Below are 13,116 nucleotides of genomic sequence, written 5' to 3'. Positions count from 1 at the left end.
CACTGGTTTGTATTCCCTCCCTATGAATATAGTATGAGCCTAATTGAAAGTTCTGTCTACATTACATTTCAGCGTGCATTCAGTGCCTGCATGCATATGTGGCTGGACCACATCCAGACTGAACAAAAATTTTAAATCAACCCCATATTTTGAAAATATGGGGTAAGCTGAAGTTGATTTTTGTGCAAACAGACTTTAAATGAATGAGTCCTGGTGCAGCAGGCTCACAAAACTCACAGATGAATCGTGTGTGACTCTAAACCAAGATAAGAAATAATAACAGGAACTAATAAAGAGTAGCTGCAGGTGAAGACCAAACCATTAATACAAAAATCATCAAACAACATACTGTCTAGTTACATGAAGTAAATAATTTGACAATTTCAGTTAAAGATGATTAAATTTAAACATATGAACCATTATCAGCTGTATCTATGTAGAATAGAACCTGGTGATAGTGCAACCCTTGTGTAAAATTGTAAAATTTCTGTTAGTTTTAACATTTCAGGAAGATTTAAGGGAGTTTTAACACAGAGCAGGCAATGTGGCTTTGTGGAGTCACACTACAGTCACAGTCTCTAATAGATTTCTATGCAGACAAGGCTTCAGAAATTCATCAGGCCCAGCAAAACGTCACATCACATGACCCAGGATGTATGTTCCTGTGTTTAGTTGAGAAAAATCTACGTTACCGCCATCAATGAACACTGACATCTTTCTAATCAACAATAAAAGGCAACAATATAATGAAACACATTCAATGCAAAACGCAGTTCGGGAACATCATCTGTCAATCGATCAAAATCAACCAGCTATCAAATGATGCTAACGGCAGAAGCAGCAGTACTCACCAATCTACTGCGGTTTTATTCTGCAAATTGAGAGTGCCAGTCAACGTCCGAGCCGCGAGTTTGATGTTGACAGTGTAAGGAATCATTATTGTTGGCCAGTATTTATGCTACATTCACGTTTGTTGACCAAATGCTGCTACAGTGAATTAGCTTCTGCGGTTCGGCTCTGTTGTGAATCCTAACAGGAAGTGAAAAAGTGTATTTTAAATGGAACGCCGTATAGGAACAAATCCCAGCGTAACAAAGGTTCCACATCTGATTACTCATTTTTCTCAATGCAGAAGCAAAATGCTATTGAAATTAACAAATTCTCCTACAAATCAAAATGTTTTTGTTAGAAAATACGGTAAAAAGTACCAACACTGACTCTGAATCGAACAATAACATTTTCCCATCACAATATGGTTTTAGGCTATATGTTTGAAAGTTTTTAAAATAATTTTTATTGTTAGGTGGTGTCACACAGCAATTTTAAAATCAACGAAAACGTTATGATAGCTTTTTGAAAGCAATTACCTCACAAGTATGCACAAAATGATATAAAACATTATTTGGGTTAAGACTATATATCTATTCTTGGGGAGCTGTTATAGTCCCATCTTTGATCAATGTTTAATTTAAAAAGGTTGTGGAAGTGATAATTTACTGCCCACACAAGGTATTTATGGGGTGAAAATGTGTAATTATAAACATATAGACAAACTGAGAGTGCTTGACATTTTAGTTGAAAATGAATGTCACTGATTGAACCTAAAATCTAGAACCTCAAGAGCCCCCTTTTCTATCACCAGAAATTAGTTATTTTCTTAAACTGTGGGGTTCATGCTGCAATTTAACACTGTATAGTATCTTATTAAATGTTAATAACATCCAGTGAGGAAAATTATTCCACCTCTCAGCCTTCATTATAATTTAAACCCCTGTGATTTTTCATCTGACACTGATGATCTTATGGGTCACAAGATCTCTAAAGATTCTTGAGAAACCCCCTGCTGTTCAGGGTGAGCATACTGCTCAGAGCAGTGTCCCAGAGGAAGGTGGTGACGTTGGATTCCAGTCTGATGGGCTTGAAGGCAATACACAAGGGAGGACAGTGAATGGTTTTTTGCCACCACAGCTGTGCAACTTGAATATAAACTATACCTCAAATAACTGCTGGCATTTCAGAGTCTCAAAGTCTTTCTCTCTTTTATTTGGTGGCATTTAACCATCATGCAGTTACACAAACTAGTGCACTGGTTGAGCATGTGAGTAAATCAATATAAATACAACCCTGAAGGAAGAACACCTGTCCTGGATGATTACTTAGGGATAGACCCTATGCAGGTTTGACAGATTTGTGATCCAATACAGTTTGTTTTCAATGTATTACCATACCATACTCTATTCCCTCTGATTTTTGTTTAAGGTCAGGCACCTGTTTTGAATACGATCCTACACAGCCTGTATCATATATATTAAAATTTTCTGTGGCAGTCAGTTTTCTTTGAATTCTGTCCTTATTTCTACATATTATATCCACATGTCAGGGATAAGAGGAGTAACTCCCCCATTTAACAGTAAAAAATAGGCTGAATTTTGATGTGGAGCACTTAAGAAAAACATCTACATTGAACCTTTCGTTCCAAGATAATGGCTGACTTTGACATTTTGGCAGAAATGGAGAAGGTTAATTGAGGCAACACATGCAGTGCAACACAAATAAAATATCAAAGTCAAATAAAACACATTAAAATGAGGAACTGAAAGTGCAGAAAAAATATAAATTGGGGCATAGAAAGACAGTTTATCTTTTACAGTTTAGTAACCATGAAGATTTTTCATTAACTGGTAGATGACAGCATTTGATTGATTCTCATGAAAGCTAGATTTGGCCTTTGAGAAAGATATATCTTTTTTTACCCCACTGACTATGACATATTGAACAAGATAAGATTGTAACAATGCAGCACATTTCTCCCATTTATAGATACACAGATACACTGACATGGGATGTTTTTATCTTGTAAAGTCAAATACTTTTATAATCAGAAAATGTTCAGGTTAACAGTTTCTGCACTGTCAATGGTGATAATCCAAATTTTTATATTTTATTTCTTCAGGAGATTGTCAAAAAAATATTAGCACTCTGCATTGGGATTGCACCACATAATGCATTGACAACCTGCATCATGTGGCACAATCACAGCATTTAACTTGAATGTTTATTCTGACATATCAAACTTTACATAGATTGCACAGTAAATTCAATACACAATTCCAGGAATAGTGAAACAAAACAACACCTTTTCACCTCCATGTCCTATGTGACAGACTAAGTGAACATGTTTCATAGCTTTCTTTGTCATTTGGTTATTGGATTTTGATAACAATCCCTCACAGCTATTATCTGATTTGCATGTTAATTGTTAGCTAGTTGCTAGTTGACGGAAGATTGCATCTCACTTCACATCCTGGATGTTTGACTGTCTGTCAAAATCATCCCATGGTCACAGTTTTCTGCACATTCGACATACACACCAAGAACCTGTCACATTCGTCATAATTATTTCAGGCTTGCTGCCTTTAGGAACCCTGCTGAACTGATATTGAAATATTATCCTATTTCTAACCCTTCCCTGAAGCACACAGCTGTACATTTAAGTCAGATGTATAGCTGGTATCCATACCAGGATTAATGAGATTGCAATATTATTTTGACAAGTTATGACTAAAATACATAAGCAACTTGCAGTTTCTTTTAAGAATTTCTGAAAGTATCAAAACTCTGCAGCAACCACAAGGTCTCTGCAGTGACCTTGTGGTTGCTGCAGACAGTTCATGAGAAAGGAAGCTCTCATCAAGTATGCTACTGAAGCCACAGCTTGCATTTTTACTTTAGGTATATGAAATGAAGTAGAGTCATTTCAATAAAATCGACACTTTTAAAGGAGGTAGAAGTCTACTTTGTATGAGGTTTGTGCATGTTAGAACATACCTTGTTTTTTAACCATAGGGGGAACAATATCTAATGTATCTCAGTTAAGAGGTTTGATGTTTCCCCCATGGCACTGACACATTTACGATGGTGAGATGTAGAAAACCAGCCCTATATGAGTATATTTTATGAGTGCCTATTCTTTCTTTGAAAAGAGAAAGAGGAACAGTATCCAGCGGATGCCCAGAAATTAAAATTTATGTTGATCTCCTCATCTGAATGCATGAGACCAGCACTAAACATATTTCCCACAATGTCAAAGTCTCTTTAAGAATGATGGTCTGGGTTGTCCTGGTTACCTGGTGATCTAAAAACATGTACCCACTGGTTGGATCATGTTTTCTGTCACTTTTTACTTTTTACTATCTATTTTCTACTGTCAAACTATCTCTTGAAATTGTTGATGTGCTTCTATGGCGGAGCGTTATACAGATCGCATCCATCTGCCTTCATCAGTGCAGCCCACTTGGGCACAAGTTTGCAGCTGTGTTTTCACTGCCTCATTAAGACTCTGAGTCTGATTTCCAGTTGATTATAGTCATTTAACTATTTATTCTGACATGGTGAGTAGTCTATCACAACTTGACATCAAACATACATTTATTTGCATGCTGCATAGTTCCACAGTTGTGTGCAAAGTTCCTTTTACATTAAATTCCTGCTACACTGGATGATTTGTGACCAGTAGAAGGTAGAAAGACTGCTAAAAAAATCCTACAGAAATACCTGACATGCCATTAAGGCAAGACTACAGAGCAATATGAGCATCCCATTAGAGTTGTGTTTCTGGCCCAGCGAGTCTTCCAAATACATTGTTTGTACTCGTCCTCCAGAGCACATGTTCTGATCTGACACATCGAATTTGGAAGAACGGCATCAGTTGTCAGCACCTCTCAAAACATTATAAATCACTGTTGCAAAAACAAAACTGTTTTCATATCTGACACCTCCATAAGTAATGTTTGGCTAGGTTTAGGAACAAAAATGACAATTGCTATTAGGATTATGGAAAGATTGTGGAATTGGGATAAAATAATTACTTGGTTAAAGGAATAGTTACCATATTTATCTTTATTACCCATTATTATCTTTCTTACCGAGAGACAGAAAAATCAGCACCACTTTCATGTGTGTATAAACATGAGGTTACAGCCAGCAGCGAATAAGCTTAATTAAGCATGAGGACTGGAAGCAGGAGGTAACAGGTGTCTTGGCTCTGTCCAAAATCTGCCTAAGGTACCAGCATCACAAAAGGTTACCAATTAACACATTTATTTAATGTGTACAAAAAACCAAAGAGTGAAAATAACAAGTTGTTTTGGGGCATTTGCTGAAACAACTGAGGCTGTTGTTTTTTTCTGGGGAGGATAGTCTCCTCTGGCCACCTGAATGTCTAATAATCAATGTTCCTTTTAAGTCTGGTTTGATCTCTGGAGAAAAATATCTGGGTCTGCTAGCTGTGCAGCTTTCTTCACCAGTCGCTGGTTTACCTTAGCTCTGTCCTGCTTTGTGCTGAAGAGGTAGTGTTTAGCCAGGCTATCCTCACAGGACAGGCATTATTTGACAGAGTGAAAGGTAATAAATCAGTCCTTTATTTCACTCGCTTGTTTTTCTTCCTATAGCCTTAAATTTTCCGTAGCTATATTGGCCTGGGCAGCAGAGTGTAATGAAGGTTCTGTAATGAAAATGGAGTCTAGGGATAATCACACTTTGGGGCACGTAAAAACCCAATTAGGGTTTAAAGTGCTTTGAGTACGCTTGACTTCTGGCCATCAGTCATGTGAAGTATCCCCTCTATTTCCGTTACTCGTATTTTAGATGTGCTTATGCGCAAGCTGGAATGTTTTATTGATATCCAGCATGTATTGTATATGTATATACACAAACACTTTCCCTCTGGCATTTTGATGTGCCTTACACGGGGAATAAAATACAAAGGTATAAAAGGTTGTGCCAATTTTGGGGATTCCCATGCTTTAGTTTCAGTTAAATGATAATGACTTTAAAGGCAGATCATGCAATTTGTTTTTTTTTTTTGTTTTTTTTGGTGTTTATTGGACAAACAAAAAGGCCTCTGAAGGTGGTGGTATAGTTAACTCACTGCTTTTCAGAGAGGCATATTGGATTCATACTCTCAACACAGCTGAACCCTCTGCCCTCAATGAAGAGCTAAATTTGTCATGCTTCCTCTAATTCATGATATATTTGCTGCAGAACTTACAACTTTTATGCTTGATTTCAAGTAACTCAAAGATATGTGTATTCTTGTTTTCCTGTCTTGTTTTTAAGGTATGGCTGTGGCACCTGGACATTGGCTCTGGCAATCCCTACCCCTGTATCTATTATCCAATAGGGCTGAATTCTTGTTCCACTTTCTATCCAATGACAAATGCACACCTATCTTTGGTTGACTATGTGATTACATTTTTCCTTTGTCCTCCTTTAACTCTGATGAAGACACAGTAGTGTCGAAATGTTGGTCTGTTTGCACTATTAAAGGCTGCAAATCAATCAGTGTGCTCCACTCTTTTTTCATTAATCATGCAATGTTTGGAAGAAGAAATAACTTATTCTTGCTGTTACAAATGCAGTAATGCAAAGTGTTTATTTCAGCACATTCAGGGGTTTTACTGCTACAGGCTTACTTGTTCTGGTATGACCACTAGCTTAAACGGGCTAATTTTAGTGGCACTAGCATTAGCAATGGCATTGGCAAACTTTGAATAGATATTGCTGTACTGTACATTATAATGGACATCACTGTCAGTTACTGACTTGATGGGTTTTACTTGTGTTACTGTTTCTAAGTTTTAGCACTAACTGTCTGTCATTATCACTGGCTGTCCATCAAAATTATAGGTTCACTTTAAGGGCTGAGAAATCTCAAGTGTCCTTGGTGGCTATAATGATTTCAAAATCCAACAAATCCAGTGGCTACATATGTTACACATCAAGTTGAAAACAAGGCTGATGTTCTTAGTTTTGGAGATTTTATTTCACTGGATGGTAACAAATTTCTTGCTAAATACCTACAGAATATTACTTGGGTAGGAAGAGAATCATAGGATGTGCTCTCAGAGCCAAAAAAACAAGGCGCTTATAGTATGGCTCCCCTAATCATCATTATCGGTCCTCCAAACCTTTAACTGGCACTCAACAAATCCAGCTCCATCATGTGCGAGAATTAGGGACCCTCTGCTAGCACAGTGGGCATAGGGAAGGAGAAAGATAAAACAGAGGCAACAGGGCCGTAAAATTCTCATTGATATCTCTAAAACCATAGCAAATTAATATTTCACTTTGTCATGTCTTAGTTCACTTGAAAAGTTTGAGGTATAGTTGAAAAAATATATTTTCCTTCAAAGTTCTCATCACCAGATTAGTCCGTCTGGTACTCATGAAGCATGTCAGATCCACATAAATGGACCAGCCCTTTGAATCATGCCTCCAGAATGTGTTAACAGCTCTATCCCATATTTCAAACATTCTCGCTTGATGGTTACAGCGCTGGATGTCACAATGAGTTATGATGTCACACTTTCAGAGGAGAGATCCCCACAAGATAACCCTGATTTATTTTTATCATCCAGGCAATTGAACATCTGCCATATGAATATTAATGACTGCCTGAATAAGTCGTATTGTAAAAGCATTGTCATCTGTGTAATTGGCACGCTCTCTATTACTTATGCTGGTATGAAAATGACTCTAAATTGCTGGCTTGTAACAGCAAAATGAGTCATGATTTTATGCTCAGGCTGCATAATTTCTTCACACTGGGAAAATGATACATTACGGACACATTTTATTTATCATTAATACAGTGGAATCAGGGATGACAGAGAGGACATAAATGACGTAAACAATAAGGCTTATGAAAGGCTGTGACCATGTGTACATATAGAAGGGGAGGGAATAACATCAAAGAATACTCAACATCCATTTTACCCTCACAGGGAAACAGGCTTGGCATTAGCTGATAATTTACATGTATAATGATTGTTGTTGGACATCATCAAGAGAGGATAATGCTCCTGCATTGCACATGCATAGATATTTTCCATCACAGCATAGTCCAAAATGACCCATACAGCAAGGTAATTCTCATCAGTTGAGTGCGAATGAAGGCCATGTATTTGCACAGTAACGTCTGACTGAGCTTCATCTGAGTGCAAAGTAGGAGTTGAGAGTGAGAAAGCTTTGTGTGATAGTGCATTAACACATTTATGTTTATACTTGTGTATTTAAAACAATGAGAAAGAGAAAATGAGAAAAAGCAGACAGTCCATTGTTCAGAGGTATTTACTGACCATCAACAACTAGCTTAGCCCCAGTGACTGTGAGCAGCACACCACTAATCCTGTCCTTACAGTGAAGCTGCTGGTTTATACTATCCAGCTCTGAACAAAACCAAGTGATTCCTAAATAGGATTGTTTGTTTTTTTTGATTCAATAGGACATATCATTAGTAACACTTCTACCTTTCTGACTAAGACAAGTCAAAATGTCTGCTGTGAAGAAGGCCTTACCAGTGGCTAACATTAGCAAGCCAGCTAAGAAGACTCAACATGTAAATAAGACAGACAACTTTTGAGTTACACAAATGCGTATTCACCTCTTTTTTATGGGAAGCTAGCCTCCTCCTGCAACCTCCTCTACTTTTACCAAATAAGTTACTGCCTGTTACCAAAAACCAACCCAATTGAACATCTATGGAAGATTTTTGGACTGATGTGTTAGACAGTGCTCTCCATCACCATCATCAAAACACAAAAAGAGGGAACATGTTTTGGAGGAATGGTGTTCATCCCCAAGATGCACTGAGGCACTTCTGGCGGCCCAACACCTTACTGAGGTAAATGGTTGGTATTTCCTTTACTTGTCACTTATCTCTATCTACTGTATAGCTCACATGTGTGTTTGTGAATAAGTATAGTAAGAATAAAGAACGATAGAAATTTGAGAAGCCTTCGTGTTTTTTTGCTCGTACATACATTTTCTTTCGTTAGGGTTGAGATATGTGTGGGATGGAGCTCAGTTAAGCTATGTATAATAATAATTAAGCCCTCTGTGGACCACTGTCTACCTACTCAAACCATTTAAACATCAGACGGAGTTAGTCAATAAACCACTAAGCACTCAGCAAAGACAGAGATGAGAAGCTGAATGATGAAAATGAATTCACATAAACTGACCACAGTGCTGTTTTTTTATCTGTTTCGAGAAAAACAGACAAATGACGTCTACATATTGCACTTATACTTACTTTGAACAAATATTTGTCAGCTTCATTTTTCATTCATCATTTAATGTCATGGGGTTAATCACTGGTGTGCCAGGTGCAACAGCATGTCACATAAACCTGACCCTGAGAGAACCATCAATGGTGCTTTTGGTCTCCTGGAAACACTCAATGCCTCATTAACACAAATGCTTATGCTGATGTGGCTGTCAGCATAATTTATTACCAGTCTTGCTATGGCCTACCTCTTTTATTAATGTCTAATAAATAACAAGGTGGCAGATGGTCAGACATGAAATGCAGTTAAAAAGAAAAAAAAACAAGCCTCTTCTGAGAGGCGTATAAACAAAATGAATTAAAGCTTGGGTGTGTGATGTTTCAATAAAACAGTAAGACTATATTCACCATGCAGGGCAGACGAGGCTTCACAACCTACTTATTAGTTACACTAAGGAAGAGTAGCGTGGGATTGGTATAAAGGCCACAAGAGCAGCTTTGAAAGTATTTTAACAGCTTACCGTGATGATGCAGCCTATACAACACGATGTTGTACAGTCATGCAAATTATTTTTATTAATCACAAGCATATGTTTCTGTGATCCATAGTTGGTTCCCTAAAGCAGAGAGTGCAGCTGTGATGCATTAATTTACAGCCTTGGGCATAACACACACATACACATACACACACACACACACATATGAACACTGACCTCCTGACAGTGTTATTTGGCTCTGTGGTCTGAACTCAGTGGATAGTGACATTGTGTGGAGTTAGTTTCTCTTAAAAGAGAATAAGTGAATAAGTTCATCCCCAGCAACCATACAGTTGTTGGTAATGGAAACATTATAGACCCTGTTGCCAAGGATACACTTTAATCATGGTCAAATACGGTGGAATAGAAAGATAAACAGAGTGAGGAGAAAGAGGCAGAAAGAAAGGAAGAGAGAGAAATAATGGTTTTCTTTATCTCAGTGACATCCCATTGCATTCGGACACTTTGGAAGTATTGATCACATTGGCTATATAATAATAAAGAATATCGATTTGAAGCGAAATTGAATCGAGATTGAATATAACGGAGAGGGTGAAAGTGACAAGGAAGGGAGAAAGTTAAAGAGAAGCAGACAGAGAGTGAAAGAAGCTCAAGGTTGATGCCTTTAAGGGAGGAAGAAATGGCAGGAATGCACAGTAAGCTCAGGGACTCACAGCAAGACACTGCACTCTCTACACTCCACTCTCCTCCTTTCCTAGTGTAAATTTACCCAACCTATACCTTAAAGAATTACAAGTGAACTCACTTGTGCAGCTCTTAATTGTGTGTCTATCTTTGTATGTGCACGTGTACACCCACATGTTCACCGGCGTGTGAATGGGTTTGAATTAGAGGCACTCCATCTTGGACTAGGGACGAGTTATGTGCTAATTACCCCAGTTTCAATTAAGCCAGATTACTTTCCAAAAGCAAGGAAGCATGACAGCTCAATATTAATTGACCAAAGCCAGGGTGCATGTGTGATTGTCTGCAGGTTTGTGTGTGTATGTGTATGTGAGTGAGAGGAAGTTTTGTATGTGCAAAGAGGAACTACTAGAAATAGACAGAAGCAATAAATGAGTTAGTCAGTTTAAAATCCTAACATGATGGTAAATCTTCACATTAGGCTGTTTATGTGACACATTTGTCTTGGGCTCTCCACTGTCAGAGCAGTACTGTTCCTTTGTTCAGGTCAAATCTAGAGGAGAAGCGCTTCATTGCTAATATACTGCAGTATGGGCAGTCAATGAAGATGATTTTGACCCAAATGTTCCATCAGCCTGGATACTGATGATACTATACTTCTTCAACCATATAATATAAAATGACATTTAACATAACTTAAAATCATCTTAGCGTAGTGTGTGGTCATCTTCTCTTCAATATATCATTGCCATGACCAGCACTTAGTCTTTGGTGTGCACTCCAGAGTTGCACACTGGACCACAGATGACTTATTTGGTGACACCAAAAAACATGTTAAACTCAGATTTAAGGTGAGCACAGAGAAATTTCCCTCTTCAGCAGACAGCCTTCTAGTGTTAAACTCATATACGTCATTCTGCACAGTGCGGGTCAAACATCTAACACTCTGCATGGCTGGCTGCAATTAAATTCTTATTTTTTAAGTTTTTTTTCAGTTTCTTTTAAAGTTTAAATGTTTTTAAAGCACTGCCTGCCTTGTAAAGCTTGAGTCTTACCTACCTATCAAGCCTGTATTCACGAACTCACAAATAAAAGAGTAAATGAAAGAACAAACTGCAAGGTCATTAGACCATATCTGCTTTAACTGTCTCGCACATACTGCAAATGTGTCTTCACACAATCTCACTCTCTACAATCTCCTTTTTCCCCTCTAATTCAGCTTTTACCATGTGAATCGCTGAACCAGTAGTAAAGCTTTACAACACAGCGTCAAGATTAATGTCAAGCCTCCTCCTTCTGCCCACCATTGTGTTGTAATAAAAATAATTATAACTTTATTGATATAGCACCTTTCAAAAACAAGTGCTTTACAATAAAAACAAAGTGCTTTATAATGAAAACAGATAATACAAGTAAATAAGATCCAAAACTTAAGATATAAAGAAGATACAATAATTTAAATAGTTATAACAAATACCATCAGTTAAGAAAAAGCCATAAGATAAAAGTGAGTCTTAAGAAGAGATTTACTACTTATGCCTAAGCATGATTTGCCCCAGGGGTAGCATGTATATAGAGAATAAGAGGGGACCCAAAATAGACCCTTGGGGGACCCCACAAAAGAAAGGAGCACAAGAGGTGGAGGCATCTCCAAACATTACAGAGAAGGACCTGTTCGAGATGAACCAATCCAGAGCCACATCACTCATGCCAACAGAGTTCTTCAGACGGCTGATTAAGACATTATTGTCCACTGTGTCAACGGCTGAGCTGAGGTCAAGAAAAATTAAAATGGAGTACACGCCAGTGTCAGCTGCAAGCAGTAAATCATTGGTGACCTTGACCAGAGCAGTCTCAGATTGAAAATCTTCAAGAATTTGATTGTTGTTCATAAAAGAAATCAGTTGTGAGGGGACAATTTTTTCTAAAATCTTTGATAAAAATGGCAGCTTGGAGATGGGTCTAAAATTACTTAAAACATAGGGATCTAAAGAAGGCTTCTTTAAGAGGGGGTACAGTGGCATGCTCAAAATAGGAGGGAAAAATACCAGTAGACAGAGAGCAGTTAATAATGTCTAAAATATCTGGACCAACGGTCTGAAAACCAAGTGGGAATACAGTCTGAGGGGCAGGTGGAAGATTTTGAAAGCGCAACAGTGTATTCAAGGGTTGACAGAGAGATTTCACTGAGGTGAGTTAATGTTGAAGCTGGGGAGGAATCAACATCAAGCTTTCTGAATTAAGTGTTGAGGTGCTGCTGAATCTCCACTACTTTGTTACAAAAGTCACAGAGAAATTCTGCACATCTCTCTGAGGAAGATTCAATTAGCTGGCTAAGGAACTTATCAATCACAGAATTTACAGTTTTAAAAAGGATTCTGGGATTATGATCATGTTTAGCGACCAGTTCAGAAAAATATGTGTTCCTTGCTTCTTTGATTGTACAGTGATAAGTGAATGTTAGATCTTTTAGAGAAGCAATGGAGACACTGAGTTTATCCTTTTTCCATTGTATCTTTAAATCCTTAAATCTTCATTCAACCATTGCAGAGAAGAAGGTTTCATATTTTATTTCTGACTGAAGCTATCTAAAATATTTGTGCAGGAGCTGTTAAAAACACTGAAAGCTCCTCTACAGTGAGGCCATGTGGTTCACTGGTATTAAAAAATGTGTTTGAGGCAGTAAAAGCTTGACAGAGGCGAGGAACAGAGAGTGAATTTAGGGGGTGAGAGAAAATCAGTGTGGTGGGTTTGGGGTCAGGAGAGAGAAGCGGTGTGTTGTGATCAGAGATGGCAAAATCAACGAAGTCCACATCATCTACACAGAAACAATGGGAGAGCACAAGGTCGAGTGTGTGACATTTGTCA

At 37.9% G+C, this 13,116-nt stretch overlaps 1 protein-coding gene across 1 annotated transcript in view; it reads right to left on the bottom strand.

Annotated features, from left to right (window-relative positions):
• The window catches only part of wdr11 (WD repeat domain 11), a 57,568-nt gene extending 56,520 nt beyond the window's left edge, over positions 1-1,048 (bottom strand). Inside the window, exon 1 of the mRNA XM_044372817.1 lies at positions 852-1,048. Within this exon, the coding sequence (XP_044228752.1) occupies positions 852-937 (86 nt within the window). The 5' untranslated portion in view covers positions 938-1,048. The remainder of the gene's footprint in view (positions 1-851) is intronic.
• Positions 1,049-13,116: the final 12,068 nt, after the last annotated feature.

This window comes from Thunnus albacares, chromosome 14 (genome assembly GCF_914725855.1).
Source record: "Thunnus albacares chromosome 14, fThuAlb1.1, whole genome shotgun sequence".
Lineage (NCBI taxonomy): Eukaryota > Metazoa > Chordata > Actinopteri > Scombriformes > Scombridae > Thunnus > Thunnus albacares.
The sequence above is the reverse complement of the archived record's forward strand: the minus strand, read 5'-3'. Positions and strand labels throughout refer to the sequence as shown.